This window comes from Trachemys scripta, chromosome 7 (genome assembly GCF_013100865.1).
Source record: "Trachemys scripta elegans isolate TJP31775 chromosome 7, CAS_Tse_1.0, whole genome shotgun sequence".
NCBI classification, from domain to species: Eukaryota; Metazoa; Chordata; order Testudines; family Emydidae; genus Trachemys; species Trachemys scripta.
The window spans coordinates 2,859,311-2,878,783 of record NC_048304.1 but is presented as its reverse complement, the minus strand read 5'-3'; the positions used below and the strand labels follow the sequence as shown (position 1 = coordinate 2,878,783).

General features: G+C 45.4%; 1 protein-coding gene across 4 annotated transcripts in view; it reads left to right on the top strand.

Moving 5' to 3' along the window:
• FHIT (fragile histidine triad diadenosine triphosphatase) overlaps positions 1-19,473 on the top strand; it is a 1,015,388-nt gene that overhangs the window by 856,481 nt on the left and 139,434 nt on the right. For all 4 annotated transcript variants that reach the window (XM_034776975.1, XM_034776974.1, XM_034776972.1 and 1 more), the window contains one exon: positions 8,421-8,489. In XM_034776975.1, coding sequence (XP_034632866.1) covers positions 8,421-8,489 — 69 coding nt within the window. The remainder of the gene's footprint in view (positions 1-8,420; positions 8,490-19,473) is intronic.

Genomic DNA, 19,473 nt, shown 5'->3' with positions numbered 1-19,473 from the left:
CTCACAAACTCTATCTTTCAACTCCCAGCCTGTCTCCCTTAATCCAATCCCCCCGCATCTCTGACATCTCCTGCATGTCTCACCATCATCTTACACCTAAATGACCAATACTAGATTCAGTATCTTCCCCTCCAAGCTTTCCCTCTCTCCCCTGCACTCTCTGAAAGCACCACTGTCCTCCCTGCAACCCATGCCTGTACCTCCTCCATTACAGGTGAGCCGCTAGTGCTGATTCTGCCTCTCCATGCCGGCCCTCTGTGATGGGAGCCTGTGACCAGGACCCAGGTCTGCTGGGGAATACAAGGGCAGCCAGGGAGGGTTCAAGGATCTTGCTGAGAAGAAGGCAGCTTGGTGAAAGCTCTCCAGTGCTCCCAAGCAGAGGGACCAGGGAAGCCTCTGTAGGAGATGCAGGGTTAGCGAGGACTTGGGAGGGGGCTCTCCATACCAGCTAGATGGAATCCAAGACCAACCAAGAATTTGTAGATGCCTGGTCTCTAGACCTACCTAGGTGGGGCTTGCTAGAAACTGATGAATGGGAAGGGCTGCACCTTTGAAGTTGTTTGCATTGCATAACAACAACAACAACTTTATTGAACCTACTAACTTGGCCTGGTCCCCACTAACCCCCCACTTCGGACTAAGGTACGCAAATTCAGCTACGTTAATAACGTAGCTGAATTCGAAGTACCTTAGTCCGAACTTACCGCGGGTCCAGACGCGGCAGGGAGGCTCCCCCGTCGATGCCGCGTACTCCTCTCGCCGAGCTGAAGTACCGGCGTTGACGGCGAGCACTTCCGGGATTGATCCGGGATCGATTGCCTGCCGCCGGACCCTCCGGTAAGTGTAGACGTACCCTTACAGATAATGCTACATATCTTTATGGGCCAATAGAGAGAGCTTTTTCTAGTAACTAACTACCTACAGGTGTTCAGACGTTTCTTTTACGGAGTGCTTTTGTTACAGGGCCAACTAATCAAGTAGTTAATCAAGAATAACAAATGGATGTGCTATGGGAAGACCAATTTACAAGAAAGGAGAATTGCCCTATTTTTCATATTGCTATCTAAGTAGTGTGCGTGTTACCCTTTGTCACCCACTCTCAGTCTTACTCCGAGGGTGGATATTATTCTGGAATTCTTGCTGTGAATCTTGACGTGAGAAGCTTTTTCTCCTGTAAAATCCAGTGTCTTTGGAATGGACGGCAGAAGTTCTCAAGCAAACAAGAAAGTGCTGTCAGCAAAACTCTGCTCTTTTCCCAACCACAGTCCCTTTGATTGTCACGTTGTGCCTGGGGCATATCGCCGCAGGTCGCAGAGCACAGCTCGGTAACAAGTGGGAAAGTGGCTTGTCCCGATCAGTGCCTTTATCTGCCAGGAAGGTTGTAATGCTTGTCACAGAGCAGAGCTAGCCGTACCTCTGACCCCCCCCCCCCCCTGAGTGCAGTCTGCACAGGTGACAGGCTCTGAGCCTTCACCTCCCTCCGTGGAATCTCACCTTTCTCTCACTCCAGACTGGGTTCTTGACTGCAAACCCTGTATACCAGCTATGATTGCAGAGCAGGCCTGAGTGGATTTGGCTGCCCTATAAGACTTCCCTTTGGGGCCTGTGACCGATGTGAGAATACAGTGAGACAAACCAGAAGGAATCAAAGCGTAACAAGAGAAAAGGATTAAAAACACGGAGGGCCTGTGAGCAGTTGTCTAACCGATATGCAGTGTAGTTGTAGCCATGTCAGTCCCAGGATATTAGAGAGAGGCGGTGAGCGAGGGAATATCCTTTATTGGACCAATTTCTGTTAGTGAAAGAGATGAGCTTTCAAGCCCCACAGAGCTCTTCTTCACGTCTGGGAAAGGTGCTCCCAGCTTCACCGCTCGGTGGGGCTCGAAAGCTCATCTCTCTCACCAACGGAAATTGGTCCAATAAAGGCGATTACCTCTCACACTTTGTTTTACCGAAATTTAGATAGGCTTAGCTCATCCAGACACCCCCGCTTCTGGGTGTGGGGGGACAGTTTGCCCCATGCCACCCTTGTGTTTCCCTCTCTGTCTTCAGGGCCCCCAGTTCCTTGTCCTGGGGCTCCTGAACCAGTTTATGCATCCCACCAGTGGTGGTTGGATGTAACTTATTACAGTTAATAGCCCCAGATGAGTGCTGACAAACTCTTAGTTGGGCTATTGTTTCCTTTCCTGTTGGAAGTTATCCTTGTAACCCTGCAACAAGCAGTATAACAACCAGGCAAACGGCACACATAATAGTCATAAAATAGTACAGGGATCTTCTATATCCTTCACGGTGCCATATGTTAATGATGGCTGATTCAACACCTGTCTTTAGCATTCCATCTGTTGCCAAAATCACCTTCAACATCCACTTCTGCAAGCTATTCCGAGCCTATCAACAGACATTTCTATAACTAGTGCAAGGGGACTGATCGGCTATTCAAACGTGATTCTCTCTATATATATACACCACCTTAGCTATAGGCATCACTCTGTGAATGGCCTATAATATTAAAACAAAACTCACCTGAGCAGGATGGATTATCTCTAGGAAAACAGGCTCCAGTTTTCTTGGCTAAGATTTTTGCAAGTATTTTGCAGCTCATGCTCACTGGAACTCGACTTTAGAGGTATAATTTCCACAAACGCCTGCTTCTTTGCCAGATCTCAATATTAGAGAGATTAGTGCACTCTTGAATGACCTAGGCAGCCTGCCACCTCCAAAGTCACATTGAAAATTTTGCATAGTCTTGAGCCTAAGATTCCTTCATTGAAACACGAATGTTGGAGATGGCAAAGATCTCTGGATCTCTTGGCCTGTGCAGGCTTGCTTCTTACAGGGCATTCTGGGTTGTCAAGTGATGGGGCTGTCACTGCTTCCTGTCCTGCAGCCTGATCAATCTCCCCATTAGCAATTGCTGTTTATTGATCATTCTTCATATTCTTCAAATGTGGTAGGCACCTTTCAAAGGGGAGAGGGGGCAGTCCTTGCCCTAGAGAGCTTGCCGTCTAAAAGGCATTACTTTCTGAAGGTCGTAGACAAGAGCATTTGGGGGATTTCTTCTGTGACTGACACACACTGGTGTTTGGAACGTGGTTAGGGTTCCCTGTGCCAAATCCGAACAGAAACACAAACAATAGCTAAACACACAAAGCCCTGCAGGTGTATGTTCACACCTCTCTGTCCTGATGTCAGTACCATGGATTGTTGTATCAAAATCATGGGAAACCAAAAAGCACTTCTTAAGAAAAAGAAAATACAACTCAGCAGCGATTGAAAGCTGTTCGGTGGAGCGGGGCGGGGCTGAAGGGCGTGGGAGCTAGAGATTGGCCTGTTCTCTTCGCTAATTGTGGTCCTTCCAAAAAAGGGTGGGACACATTAATTACGCTCGGGTGGGCGGGAGGAGCATTAACACGATGGCTCCCCCTACTGCACTTTTTCTATGAATTCGGATTGGACCTCAGCTTCCAAGGGCTGTCGATCTGTTACCTCTCTCCCGAGCTAAATTCCCCGGAAGAGAACATTGGGAAGCTGCTAAGAGGCTCAGAGGTCAGCAAGGAATCTAATCTGACAGATCGTCATGTTTTATAGGCAAAGAAAACATAGGCCCAGCTCCTGAGCATAGCTCAGCTGCAGCTCAGGGCAGGTCAGGAAGGAAGTTAAAAGCCACCTTTCCACCCTCTCTTCTTCACCATCTTCCCTCCCTATTCGGGAAGCCAGTTGGCCATTTTTACCAGTGTAATGTAGAGCAACCTCAGGGCTGCTTTATGTTATGCCATCTCCCCTACAGTGCAGTTCCGGGATCCCAGCCATAGGGATGCCACTGGCCATAGCCCTTGCCCCAGGATGTAGATAGGAGGGAGGTGCATGAGCTGCTATTATTATTTATTATTTCTAGTACGGGATGCCTAGAGGCCCCAAATGAAATCAGGGTTGTTTTGTGCTAGGCAGTGTACAGAAACACTTCCTGCCATGAAGAACTTGTGATTTAAAGAGACAAGATTGATGAAGGGTGGGAGGGGAAACTGAAGTGTGGAGATGTTAAGTGACTTGCCCAATGTAAGCAGCAGGCCCACGCTGTCTTTGTGGCCAGGGGGAATTTTCAGATGACTCTTACGCATATTGTAGGGATGTTCTGTGCCATTGGAGCGTCTCAGAGCAGCCAGAGCACACAGGAGGATCTGGCGCATAGACTTTGGCCGTCAGGTGGCGTCTGAGAACCAGACGTAGACCCCTATCCAGCAACGCACTAAAGCACATGCATAATTTCCAGCATGTGACTTGTCCCCTTGAATCAATCAACCTAATGGTTCTATTCACATGCAGCAGTTGAGCCCGTACTTAAGGGCCTTGCTGGATCAAGGCCTTAGTGAAAGACAAAATTAATGAAGAACCAAAAAAAACCCACACAAAAAACCCACCCCGAAGGCTGTTAAATTGGAAGGCAAATGAAAGAAGGTGTAAGTTCCCTGTCCCAGATGTTTCTCACCACATGGCACCTCCAGATCCATGCTGCTATTTTATCCCCTTATTTTTCAGGAAAGCAGAAGAGAAGGAAACCACTTCAGATGTAATTGCACCTCGCAGCTCCTGCTCGACTCTATTACACAAACAGTAGGGAGAATTCAGTGTCCTCTATGTTCTTTTCAGAGTATTAAAAAAAATGTATCTGGGATATCTGCAGTCAAACCACCTGCTTTCTTACTTGGTCATGGTTACCTCATCCGAAAAGCAAACCCCTTAGTTTTTAAATAGCATAGGTAGATTTTGTTCTACAACATATCGCGTTCCATAAAAACATAATGCAAATAGTAAAGGGGAACAAACCATGAAATTGTCCTACTGCTTTTAAGTGGCCCAGATGCTGATATAAACGTGGGCGGGGGTTGGTTTTTTTAATACAATTGGCATATCTTTTGTGTTTCTCCTTTTTAATTCTAATCGCAGGCAGCCTTCCTGGATAGAGGGTCACATTAGGAAACATTTACAGTGCAAGTCAGCGTGCACTGTATCTTACTGCTTTTTTCAGTCGTAGAGCCTGAGTCCATGTCCATTGAAATCAATAGCGCCTTCCCATTGACTTCAGTAGGGTTTGGGTCATGTTCCTACTTGAATTGCCCAGATTGTCTGTCTCTGTCATATATAGTACCTATCCCAAATATACCTTGGGACACTTTTCCATAGAAATGAAAACGACTATTAAAAATAGCTCGGTTTGTCTTCATCTACCACTAGCTAGCTAATATAAGGCTCTAGACAAATGGACAGAAATGCATTCAAACATTCCTGTGTCAGGTAAAGACTTGTGTGTTCCAGAAGGAGAGGAACTGAATGGCAGGTTATTTACAGAATATAGTGTACATTTTAAATCGAAGGAGCACCCCAAAAGCTTTCTGGTCTGGTGAAATTTCCAGCACAACCTTTAAGCTCCATTCTCTTCTTTTTCTTGAAAATCCTTAATTTTCCAAATGTAAAATTGAAGGCCCAGTGGTACCAACGAGCAACTTTCAGCTTGCAGTGTGGTTTTGAGCAATAGATCATCAGAGCAATGATGCCCAGATGATGTATTGCACTAATACATCATACCAGCACTATCGCTTTCATGATATATTAGTATAATACACTATCAGTACACTATCACTGATGTATTACTCAAAAAACACAGTTTTTAACCTACAAAAAGCATCTTCAGCTGTAACCTGATTATTATTTTTCTGTATTATTTTTCTTCAGCATAAACAATAGAGTATTCCTCAGCTTTCTCTAGGGCAGTCTAGGAAAAAAGGGAGAGGCATTCAGACTACCTTGCTAACTGAAACTTTTTCTGTCATTTCTCTCTATTCCAGTGAGCAAAGACTTCTTATGGACTGAAGCTAACACCATATCTCAATGTGTAAATTCCTTACCAAACAAACAGGCAAAATAATTTTGATTTTTGGGCTTCAATCTACACTTGAGCCATGTGTTCTGAAAATCTTGCTGCGGTTCATAACTGGGGGTTGATTTGCAACTCAGCAAGTGATACGAGGGGCAAAATCCATATAACACTTTGCACAAAGCACTCAGGGCTGTTTCTGATGCCCCGAGCTCCACCCTATCTAGGCCCTGAGTATGAGGCTTTGTAGAATCATAGAAGATTAGGGTTGGAAGAGACCTCAGGCGATCATCTAGTCCAGGGGTCGGCAACCTTTCAGAAGTGGTGTGCGGAGTCTTCATTTATTCACTGTAAATTAAGGTTTTGCGTGCCAGTAATACATTTTAACGTTTTTAGAAGGTCTCTTTCTATAAGTTTATAATATAGAACTAAACTATTGTTGTATGTAAAGTAAATAAAGTTTTAAAATGTTTAAGAAGCTTCATTTAAAATTAATTAAAATGCAGAGCCCCCCAGACCAGTGGCCAGGACCCAGGCAGTGTGAGTGCCACTAAAAATCAGCTTGCGTGCCACCTTCGGCACGCATACCATAGGTTGCCTACCCCTGATCTAGTCCAAGCTGTCTGGGTTCTTAGCAATAATAATTATTAAAAGATGGGGATTCACTTGTTTGAATTTTATCCCCCTGTTTTCATTACAGGGGAACCCCGCTATAATGTGCCCCGGGATACCGTCAATTCGGTTATAACGCGGGACGAGTCTGGCCCCGGCGGCTGCAGCGGGCGCGGGGCGTTTGGGATCCATGCCCTAGAGGCTGCAGCAGGAGCGACTCTCCCTGCAGCCCCGGCGGGCCCCTGGGGTTCTCACCTCTGTCCCAGCAGGGCCAGCTCCAGCCCGCCCCGGTGGCTGCGGCGGGAGGTCCAGTCAGGAGAGTGGGGCAGGGCTGCAGGGCTGCCATGCTCCAGCAAGCGTCTGGCTGGTGTCATGGGGCTGCCGCGCTCTGGCCGGGAGAGCGGGGCTGCTGTCCTCCGGCCGGCGTCGCGGGGCTGCGGGGCTGCCGTGCTCCAGCCGGGAGAGCTGGGCTGCTGTCCTCTGGCCGGCGTCACGGGGCTGCGGGGCTGCCGTGGTCCGGGCGGAGGTCTGTCTGGGGTCGCGGGACGGGGCTGCCGCACTCCAGCCAACGGTCCGGCCGGCGTCGCGGGGCTGCGGGGCTGCCGCGCTCCAGCTGGTGCTCTGGCCAGGGGAGCGGGGCCCCCGAAGACGACCGCCGCCGGGGCGAATTGGTCTAAAGCCGGCCCTGCTGACTGCCCCCCTTCTCTCTCTCCCCCACTCCCTCCCTCCCGCTAGCCAGGGCTCACACTCTGCTGCAAACTGAACACAAGTACAGTGGAACCCCGCTATAACGCGACCCCGCATTTACTGCGATTGAATTTTTTGGACCCCAATGATCGCGTTATAGCGGGATTCCTCTGTATTTGAAATTATTTATTTACCCATCTTTCCCCAGAGTTCATGATCAAATACAGCCCCTCTCTCTCCATAGTACAACAGGGCCAATCTAATACATCACACCTCATGGAGGCAGCTAACAAGGAAGAGATGCTTTTGAGGGAGGGTGTTGCTCTTGCAGCTACCAGCGCCGGGGTTCTGCCAAATATGGAGGGGACTTTGGGGCCCGATCCCTTGTCCGTTGAAGACAATGGAAAGACTCCTATTGACATCAGTGGGCTCCTTCATTTCCACCAGTTTTGCAGAAGACTGTTGTGCTCTGTGACTGCTCTGGCCACACGCCCTTTCTGGCTATGCTCGTCCCTTAACTCTTCTTCCTCATAAGGGTTGTGAGCACTTGGCTTTCCCAGAACCTGGACTCCCAGTGGGTTTTATGCCACCAGGGCCCTCCACCACCGATTGTACCAGCAACGTTCAGGTTCCACTTTCTTGGAAGATGTTGTAAAAGCAAAACTTTTTTTAGCCTTGCAGAATACATGTTGTTAGGCATTCTATACATCCCCATTTGTCCTCCCATAATACCATTGCTATCTGAACAGCTGTGTGGTTTGACAGCAGAGTCTGAGGAGAATTTCCTTTATCCCATAGTCTTCTCAGAACACTGCCAAGCCAATACTACGTAACCCTGACCCTGCAGCCCCCCGGCTTACACCTGCTATCTACCTTCTAATGCAATCCAAAGTTGGCAAATTCTTATTCCTGTCAGTTTCAAAGTCACAACAGTCAGCTCTAAGATATGCTGTCATTTCAAAGCGCTGGCTAAATACAACTCTGACTGACAACTCTGAATAATTCCTAAACTTTCTGGCATTTCGCTCAAAAGCTCATATTACAGCAAAGTTGCTTTCTCATGTTTTTCATCTTCTGTAGTCTGTGAAGATTTGCAATTCAGTTATAGAACAGGTTCACGTTTTTTCCCTCTGATAATAATAGAGTGGGAGCCAGTGTGTAGTAATAGGATGTCAGGAAAACATCACTGTCAGCCTACAAAAATTATCTAGATAATCACCATTGTTTGTTGTCTTTGAATTTTCAGCACGTTCATGTCCACGTACTTCCAAGGAAGGTTGGAGACTTCAGCAGAAATGACAGTGTCTATGATGAGGTAGGTCTCATTCAAAGATCTTATTGCTAGATCAAAGTGGGTGTCAGTTCAATCAACCTAACGAGCCAGGTCTTGCCCTAGATAAAGTGGCATTATTTAAAGTGAACACCACCAAATTTGATTTTTTTTAAACTGCTGGCAAAGAATCTGGTGATTACAGAACACTAAACAGGATAGTATATGGATTTTCTTGCAAGCGAAGGATCAAATTATGCAATGCATAGGGCTGTAAAGAAGTGTTGGGCGACCCCTTAAGCTCATGTGAGCTACCCTTGCTGTGAGTAGTTGTACAGGGGAAGATGCAGTCTCACGTGCTACTTCCATCTTTTCATGTTCTCTGTATGTATATATATATCTCTCCTCACTATATGTTCCATTCTATGCATCTGATGAAGTGGGCTGTAGCCCACGAAAGCTTATGCTCAAATAAATTTGTTAGTCTTTAAGGTGCCACAAGGACTCCTGTTCATCTCACGTTCTGTCCCCCATGCACACAAACAGGAGTGGGAAGGCCAGGGTGGGGAATGGGCAGAATTTTGCACCATGCCCCAACAAAAGGGTCAGCATAGCTGCGCCAGCACTGTGAGGAAAATACCTTTCATTGGCCATGGACCTGGTGCAGGGTACTTCCCCCTCAGAGCAAGGAGAAACCCAGGAGGCTGATTACCAATCTCAGAGTCAGTGTCTGCCTCTTGGCCTGCTCCAGGGGCCACACAACAAGACAAGCTCATAGTTCAGCCCTAGAGATCAAAATTAAGCAGAATAGATGTGCGTGTCTTTGATATACATATGCATGTGACTCTGATTGCAGGATTGGAGCCATAATCAATTACATTGTCATGAAATTGCTGATTTTTTTGACATGAACATTTGTATTGGGCATTACCACTTTCCCTAGCTGATAATCTGAATGAGTTAAATGAAAATTGTAATCAACACACTTTTGTGTGCATTTCTTGGTTGCTTGGTAAGAGATTGTATCTTAAATATACAGACTTTATTCCTTCCTGAAAATTATTAATGTCAACTTTTTTCGACACCACGCCATCTGTTTTAGGAAGAATCATGATATTTTTCTGCTGTTGCACTTTTTTCCCCTTTGTGATGTGCCTATGATAAGGCTTCCATATAGAATGTTATTTACACATTCTACAATGAAAAATGTTATATCTTGTGTTGGATCATCTCTAAATGTTATGACTGTGAAATGATTATGGCAGTGAAATATTAGCTTTGGGAGTGATGTTTATGCGAGAGTTATGGGATGGATGGGGGTCCTGACCCTGGAAAACACATGTGACCAACGATGCACAATTAGACCAAATGAGTTCATTATGGCAGTACTTGTGTACTGCTGTGATTAAAGGAATATCAGCAACTTGAAATCTAATCAATATTTTTAAAATGTGTTAAAAATAGTTTTAGATGCCACACCAGTCCCTGAGTTCCTCTGCCTTTTTTAGTTTTGTTTTACAACGACATTTTCCAATTTTTAAAAATACTTTTCTTTCCCCATTGCTGCATGTAAAACCCACACACACAGGTAAAGCGTAATGAAACAGACTATACGCTAAGTGCAGTCAAATGGAAAAAAGTAAGCAAACAAAACAAGATATTTCTTTCTCATTGCTTTCAGTTATAGCAGACGTGGGTGGTGTTTGTAGCAATAGTGAACAAAAAGAAAAATCAGACAGCAATCTGGCTTTAAATTGACATATATATCCTTTTGAGGATGAATTTAAACCCCAGTGTTGTTCAGATATTGATAATTAGCCACATGTGTTTTTCAATGACTGTAGTTAAGTCCGGATTTCAAACCTTTAAACTGTATGACGTTAGACTATATTGTGCCAAAAAAATTGTCATTTAGACCCAGCTTAAGTTGTTCAAGACAAAGTTCTTCTGTTTTGTTTTGTTTTGTTTTGTTTTGTTAAGCAATACATTACTGTAAGAGCAGTGGATGAAATCCTTCTGATATTTTTTGGGAGTTGGGGAGCCAGAAATTATCACAATATTTAAACATGAAAGCTGGCTATTGAGGGTGTGGAAGGTGTGCAGTTTTGCGGGGCGAAGAGGGGTTGAAACTGACCAGTACTGTAGCAGAACCTCATGTTGTCACAGAAAGATGTATCTGTTTGTCAGGAAGATCCATGTGTGGATCTTTGACAGGTCAGAGATCACTCTGTATCGGCAGGCTGCAGCTCTGTAACAGGTAGCCTGCTAACCAGTGAGATAAGGCTGTTGGAGTGTTCTTCAGATCCCAACTCCCCTGGAACATAGTCTGAGGTCAATCGATATCTTGGTTGTAAGTGTGGTTTAGTTTACATATGGGAGGCTGCTAAAAGGAGCTATATTTTGGATTGCAAACATAGACACTATTCTGTAATTGCCCCCAAAGGCCCATTCACATATAGCCTGTGTATACGTGCTGCTCAGCCTACTTGTCCCAAAGCATTTTGACAGGGACGTCTCATTAAAGTGTACACCAAACCCAACCACAGTGCAAGATAAGCAAATGCTCTGTAACTATTGTGTAGGATTCTCTGCAAAGTCCTGATCATAGCTTTGATTCAAGTGAACGTAAATCTCCAAAGTGCCTTTAACTGATTTAGAGCCTTCCAGACTGTGACACGTTGTCATCTGTTTATGCTCGGTAGATTGTTGGCAAGTCCCATGACACTCTTCACTCTTTGACAAGTGAAGAACGTGCCCAGATGTTGAGGCATCAGCCTGTAGGATTTCTGGAGACAAGATGTTGGAAAGGAGCTGCATCCTCTTGATGTCTCCCCCCACTCCTCCTATCCTGGGTTGTCTTGGGAATGAATATCCCTGTTGTTGAGTAATGGTTTGAGCAGAGGAATGGGAATCAGGACTTCAATAGGTTGAGCCCCCTTGGGTAAATCCTATTTATCCTGCATTTGGGTGTGAGGCTTGGAGATTCTGTCTCCTGACACTATTTTAAGGTATAAGGGGAATATTTAAAGGTAGAAAATAATGTGTCTATGACAGATGCAATTCCCTGTACTTTGGGAGATCTCACTGAATTAGGTTTAAGTATCTTTGGAGTCCAGTGTATTAAATGCAAAGGTTCTGTAATATTGTGGGTCTGGGTGATCAAAGGACTATATTAGACAATACGGCAGACAATGAACTGATGGGACAATAGTATGAAGTGGAGTTTCTGGGAAATAGCTAGGAGAAGGTAAATGCAATTTTACCCCATCCCCTCTGCCTCTGGTTATGCAAAAACCCAGGCCTTTGAAGCTACGCCCTGAAGGGAGGACAATTGTTTGCTGTTCCCAGAGCCCCAAGATCAAAGGCGCAAACTGTATAAAGGAGGAACTCTCAGATTTACGGGAGTGCCCATTCTGAGCTAACAGTTGTTATGAACTTGTAACCACAGAAAACCCCTTGGTAGGTCGAAGGACGGATCATCTGCCAAAGCCATGACTGGAGCTGGGGATGGGGGGACCTGTGGTAAGCTATTAGCATGCATGCAGTATGTTTTCTCCTAAATGCTTTTATCTTCAGAATAAATGTGCTTGCTTAGAAAAATGGTGTGGTGGATTAACTGTGGGCAATTACACTGTTTATAGTCTCTGAGGAGAAAGCAAAGCAGGCCTGCTGTGAGTAAGTTTGACTTACTGTGAAACTTACAATGAAGGCAGGGAACTGTGGGGCCTGGAGTCGGAAGGTAAAGAGAGTTGTGTGTCTCTACCCAAGACGGGGGATGGCTGAGGAGCTAGGAGCCTAGAGTGGGTGCTCTCGCTTGTCCATGGAAGGAGAATACAGGTGCAGTTGCCCTGAATTGTGAGAGTATCTTTATTGCTTGGTATGTTTTTATGGGATTGACCAACAGGCTGTGTTGGATGATGCCTCTTGTTCTTGGTGCATATTTATACTTTCTTTATGATTAAGTATTGGAAAACTTAATCACAAAAGAAGAGAGAGAAAGAAAAACATCCAATCCCCAAATGCTTTTCCTGACATGTTTCCTCCAATGAGTCACTTGATCTAAGCATACGGATCTCAGAGCATACTTCAGACGCCTCTGCTTGATTACTTTTAAATATTTATAGAATCATTAGTAATGAAAAAACCTACTGAATTTGGACCATTTTGGCTGAGGAATACGCTTTCCCTCTGCCTCTGCAGTGAGACTCCCTGAGATTTGTTTATTTCCTGGGGACTGCTAATGAACCACCATGTCACTTTGTCACAGTGAAGACTAAAGGCATGTTTTTTTAATCCTCCCGTTTTCCTGAAATTATTTGGAGCCCAACCCTGCAGACAACTTACACGTGACTGTTAAGTTTCTTTCCTAAAGCAATTACAGGATCAGGCCCTTTATATTTTACTCTTGGTTTATACCCATTTCATATCAATCTTGAGGCATTCTTATCAATGAATTCTATTTGTTTCTTGAAGATTGGGACTGCAGTGGAAGATCTGGATAGCTATTAGGAAAAGGCTTTAATCAAAACACATGTATATTGTCATCTGTATTTCTTTCATTTGGTTTAAAAGAGAATGAGATCTTTATATTTATCCATCCAAGGAATTTAAGGGAGTTTTTATCAAGGAATATCTGCTTTACAATAGAGGATCGGTTCTTTTCTGCTGTGAAAGTATGACACAACAGATTGATTCAGTTGTGCATCAGTGGATAAACTCTACCGAAGAGCTACATTCTGCGTTGATATAATGAGCGTGGGCACTATGTAGCTATCAGAGGTCATTGTATTAAAGACCTTGAAGACATTATCCTGAAATGTCTCTCCACGCTCAGAGCACCTCGGTTAAGGAGCACTATGTGTTTGTAGAACCTCTAACACAATATTCTAACACAGCCCTGATCTCAGCTGAAGCCATTAGCTGTTACTATAATAAAAATAATCATCATCCTGCCTTAGGTTGAGGGTGATAACTCTCTTACTGCAGTGGGTGTGGGGCTCTTCATTGCTGTCATAGAGAACAGAAAAAAACAGGCTTGTGTTACCATCATTATTAATGAACGTTGATGTTGGATTGACAGCCTTGGCGGCTGGAGACATGCCGGCATTGTCCATCCAATGGGTGACTCAGCCTTTTTTGAAGGAGACCTCTCTAGAGGAGAGAATGAAATCAGTCTACCTGTCAATGAGATCCAGCGCTGCTAGAAATGGTGTCATTTAGCACCTAGTGATGCGTTTGGGGATGAAGAACCCTGGATGCTTTCACTCTATGCTCAGTAATTGGACTGAGACCACCGTCCTATTTCCATAAACAGTTACTACCAACACAAACCATATTCAGATCAATTAATTTCAGGTGAACAGCTCTGCGTCTGTAACCGGGCTTCTTCTCCCCCACGCTCAAGTTTCTAGTCTCCATCTAGGTAGAAGCTCCTTGCCTAGACTGGTGAGAAATGCGAAAGGGATGAAAAAAGGGGAACGCAAAAACAAGAGAGCCACTGAGATGCCAATCCCCAGATACTCTTTGGGATCAAATACACCTAAGTTAAAGGGCTGGTGCTGAGCCTGCTGCATTGTACCTCGTCAAAACTAAAGTCCATGACTTGGAGATTTTGTAAAATGTTTAAAGCAGCAGCAGTATTCCGTCTGCACCATCTGTTGTTCTCCTCCCTCTGAGATTCAGACAGAAGCAAGAGAATCACTTTGGGAAAGATATTTTGACTTGCTGATCTCATTCAGCGCATTACATTAAATCGTTTCAGCAGCACAGGAACAACCTTGTAGTGTTCATTTGCCATTCCGGAGGATGAAGCCAGCAGCTAAGCATAAGACTCCACTGCGTTCTAGCTTCCCTTTCAACCAGGCCGCACTGGGGGGTCAATGGTGAATCCACAAGCTTAGCCAAACAAGCCTAGAGTTCAGGTCTCCGGTGAGTGGTTCGTTGTAGCTTTGACTGTAACACATCTAGGTACTGAAGTGCTGACAGAAGCTTTTGTGCTGCCTCATTATGTATAAAGCCCAGTGGAGGACTCATTAAAAGCGCACAGTTGCAGAACCTCCTGAAAGTAGCTTCCCACTTTACTCTTCAAGGAAAGTTATTTACGACCTGATTCCGTGCCCACTGAAGTAAATGGGAAGACTCCCAACAATGTCAGTGGGCATTGGATTGGTCTCTCCATGAAAATTAACAGCATGCGGAGTTGATAAGCTGTTCCTAAGTCCATTCCTCGGGGTTATACAGTAGCTTTTGGCAACATACTGTTGCCTGCTGGTAGATCAATCTGCTGTATTCTAAACTCTCTAAGGGCCAAGTTCTTCCTTATTATCTTGTGCAAGCCCATGGGGGTGAGATAGGACAGAATGTAGTGAATTGGTGCACTAGAGGGCAAAGGAGCTCTATTTCCCCCACACTGCCTACTTCTCTACTTTCATTTTGGTGGAACTGCCTTCTTCCCATAGGCTGTGAACTTCATTCTGGTCTTGCCAAAATAATTCTTCAAAAACACATTTCCCTTCTGACTGGCAAGGCATTTCCTGACTCTTCCACTAGCCGATGAGCCCAGGTCGGTCCTTTGCCTCATCTGCCTTGGGGTAATGCAGAGAATTGAGCAGAATGAGTCAGTTCAGCAAACTGAACGGCACGTGGTTATGTAGGAATACATGCATCTGAGGATACTGAAGCAGAAGTCCTATATGGGTCTTCGTGTACTTGCCCATGCAGCAATTTATTGCTAGGGTGTATGGGTATTCATGTAATGTCCCTGTCACAGATGGTGGTGGTTAGGGCTGTGGAAAGCTCAAAAGTTCAGAGTAAGGAGTTCAGTTCAGCTGAGTGCGTCTCTCTCTGAACAATACCCAAATTATGCATTCTACTTGAACCTACAGAATTGAAGACTGAAAATCAAATCATCTGGAAATCTCAAGGGAAAAAGGCTCTCCTGAGATTTGTGGGCCTAGCTGTAAACACTGTGAGAACATCCTTTCTCATGGTATTTTAGCATTTCCAGTTCTGGTCTTGGAATATGCAATGTACTCAGGGCCTAATATTCTGGTATTTTCCTATATTATCTAATGTATGAATGTATAATATTTGAGATTGCTTCCACTTTTACTGATGCTTCTCATCGTGTTCTCAGTGGACCATGAGGTTTATCCTATCATGCTGTAATGGTCTCGTATTTTGAAATCCTTAGCATAAGTGCAGTAGCAAAGTGGCTGGCAACACATTTGCATATTTCTTAAGTGCATCCAACCTCCATAAGCTAAAACGGACACATTTTTCAATAGGGAAATGGAATGCCACATCTTAGCATCGTATGTATTTCCCCTGATGGAAACTCCACTGTCTGTGATATTTTCTGCCCTTTCAGAGCTTGCATGATATTAGCCAATCCAATATATGAAATCTCTAAGACCTTCCTATACTTTCTGTGTATTGTATACACACCACATCTTAACTCAATAGCTCAATGGGAAATAGATAGGCAGGATAAACATCATACCCAGGTCTGATTAGCAGTCACTTATTTTACTGAAAACTTCCTTCCATCAGCTCTGGAGATGTCAAAGGGAATCATCCTGACCATGGAAACAAATTAGATGTCATTAGAAGGCTCTGTATTAAAACAGCTATTCTTCATGATCACATACATGCCCTTTATACCTAGAATTTGTCTGGAAGATAATGTACATTTGGCATTTTACATATCATCATGCAGTCTAATGGCCCTCTGGCCCATCTGTCTCTCTCAATTCCATCACTGCTTTTATTGCTTCTCACCCTTTGCTGACTTGGTTCTGCTCTAGCAGCCTGGCTCCAAGGTTTCCACAAAGAGAACAGGAGTACTTGTGGCACCTTAGAGACTAACACATTTAGTGTCTAAGGTGCCACAAGTACTCCTGTTCTTTTTGCGGATATAGACTAACAGGGCTGCTACTCTGAAAGGTTTCCACAGTCTTTCCCTTAAAGGTATAAAATGTTAGCTTGAAGCCCTTGCTTACATTTAGGCTTTATTGTAATGGAGACGAGTGCTTTGATTTGATCACTGCAAAAGAGCTCTTACCCTCTCTGCCCCCAGGATATGTGCTTTGTTTGCCTTTTAGAGTATTTGCCATTTCCTGTCCTCCACAACAAGTCATTGGCAAGCAAGTTAGTCACAAAGACAAGCTGCTGATCAGGAGATTAGTGCTAAGGTGATCTCCAAGGCTGTTTACTTTGCCTGTTCTTGGAATTACTCAGTAGCTCAGGTGCTTCTTGTATATTTTAGTTCCCTAAAGGTAAGATTGTTCCCAGGCCTATTCCACTTCTGATGCATTAATGTTGGTGGGGAGAACAGTACCCTATGTAGATTCCCTGAAATTGATGAGATGAGAAGAAAGCTAAATAACTGAAGTTGTCACTTAAAACTCATTCCAAAGTCAAAGTTTCCCTGAGCCAATGGCTCATTGGGCTGGTGCAGTTAAGGCACCTTGGTTTCATAGCCAACTGTACGCAAGGGAGTGATGTGGCCAGCATTGTATCTGACCACCTTTGCCTGCCCTATCCCAATGGATCTGGTATCCATTTTCCAGATGGGCAAACTGGTGGCGGCCTTTCAGTGTGAGATCGAGTAGGACTCACACGTACCACTTCTGGATTGCAGTGGAGTGCCTGAACTGCTCAGCCCTGCACTTCTCATTTCTCTGAAGCCAGACCTTTTTTTTCTTTACACTGCAGTGTTTGTGTAACCTACACACCTCCTGGGGTGGGGCTCCGTCCCATCGAGTGGCACCGATACCACTTAAAGAGAGGGATAACATGCGTCTGCTCTACAGCCTTAGCTAACAGCCAGTCGGCTTTTACCTCATGCGGTAGAGGCTCATGCACTAAGCTCCAGAAGTCCCCGGTTCAATTCCGCCTGTCGGCGACCGGAGTCTGTCGGCGTTACATTTGCATGGCTTTACAATTCAATATTTCCCCTCGTGCTATTGCTGGGGTTTGAGGTGACAAGTGTTCGGTACTCCCAAAGTAAACCGAGACTGACGCCCTGGGTACTGTGCAGCAGATCGTTTTAGCAGGTTTTTTTCCCCCACTGAAGAAAGTCAATACAAAGTAATTAGTTTAACAGAAAAATAATAGGAGTGAGGGGAAGCACTGGCAATTTAGAACCAGCTGCAACTGATAGAGCTGATTCATTTTAATTTACAATAATAGGCTCCATTACAAACAGTGTCTCACTATTTTTCACCCCTCGGAGTCTCATCAGGACTACTAATAATGGTGACAGAGGCCTAGCCTATGCCTCATTAGGGTGACCGTATTTTCCCAAAGGGAAAATAGGATGCCACATGGGGCTGGCCCAAGCCCCCCATCTCTCCCCAGTGTGAGCGCATCCACCCGTGGGGCTGGCCCAAGGGCCCTCACCCTCCACCTGCCCGCAGGGCTGGCCTGAGATGCCCCTCTCCCCTGTACATGGGGCTGGCCTGAGGACCCCTGCTGCCTGCCCACACACAACTGGCCCGGCACGAGCTGCTCTCCTCAGCCCGCCCAGTGGCGCTGGGCTGACATTGCCACTTGCTTCCCCCCACACACACCCCATTCCTCCATGTTAGTGGGCAGTGTGTGAGTGGGAAGCAAGCGTCAGAGACTGACACGCCCTGGACAAGCACAGCATGTGACCCTGAGAGAAGCTTAGAAAGGGGTCTTCTAGTAGTCGCTCAAGAGGCTTGGAGCTGTAAGCAGAGAATAGGGTGACCAGATGTCCCAATTTTATAGGGACAGTCCTGATATTTGGGGCTTTGTCTTATATAGGTGCCTATTACCCCACCACCCCCGTCCTGATTTTCACACTTGCTGTCTGGTCACCCTAGCAGAAAAACTGTCTCCTGTTGTTTGGCTCCTCCTGGGCTCAAGGAAAGGGGACTTGATACATTCTTTGTAAATAAACAAGATTGCATCAAAGAAAATACTTGGCTCTCTCATCAGTTTTTCCTCCTAACTGGAGCAACCTACAACACCCTGAATTTGGCCAATGGCTGGAGTCAAAGTGGGGAATGATATGTCACTGCTTGCTTTCCAGGGACGAGTGTTCACATAACCAAAATCCCCACCAAAGCTGATTCCAGCTGGCAGCCAACAACAAGGCAAGGTGGAGGCTTATTAGCAGGGCAGGGTGGAGAATCTTTCACTGCACATAATGTTCTGACTTGACTCAGGGACAAGGAGATCTCTCCTAAGCTTTATTTACCAATAACTGCAGGGTCAAGGTCATTAGTTTTTCCAATGGGAAAAGAATAATAAAAATGTAAGTGTGAAAAGTGGGTATTTCCCCTTCCCTCTGCCCCCCCCCCCCTCTTTCATAGATTCCAGGCCAGAAGGGACCAGTGTGATCATCTAGTCTGACTTCCTGTATCATAGGCACTGACTTTTATTTTTCCTTGAGGGTGCTCCACCCCTGCTCCGCCCTGAGGCCTCGCCCCCATTCTGCTCCTTTCCTCAAGGTCCCGCCTTCATTCCACCTCTTCCCATCCCTGCCCCCCCCCCCCCCCCCGGCCTCGCCCTCCCTCCGCCCCCTTCCCCAAGGCCCCCACCTGCCTGCTGCTTGCTGCTCTCCGCCCTCCCCCAATCCTCTCCCTGAGCCGCCAAACAGCTGTAACTGGTGGGTGCTGAGCAATTATTTTTTTTCCGTGGGTGCTCCTGCCCCGGAGCACCCACAGCATTGGCACCTATGTCCTGCATCACACAAGCCGCAGAACTTCCCCCAAACAATTCCTACAGCAGATCTTTTGGAAAAACATCTAACTGTGATTTTAAAATTGTCAGTAATGGAGAATCCACCCCAACCCTTGGTAAATTGTTCCAGTGGTTAATTACTCTCACGGTTAAGAATTCATGCCTTGTGGTTTGAATTTGTCTAGCTTCAGCTTCCAGCCATTGTATTTTATACTGCATACCTTCTTATATTCCAGTTTTTCCAGGTGGAAAATGGTAAATAAATGTGAAAATGGGATTTTCCTCCCCCCACCCTACTTTCACACACCTGCTCACTGTT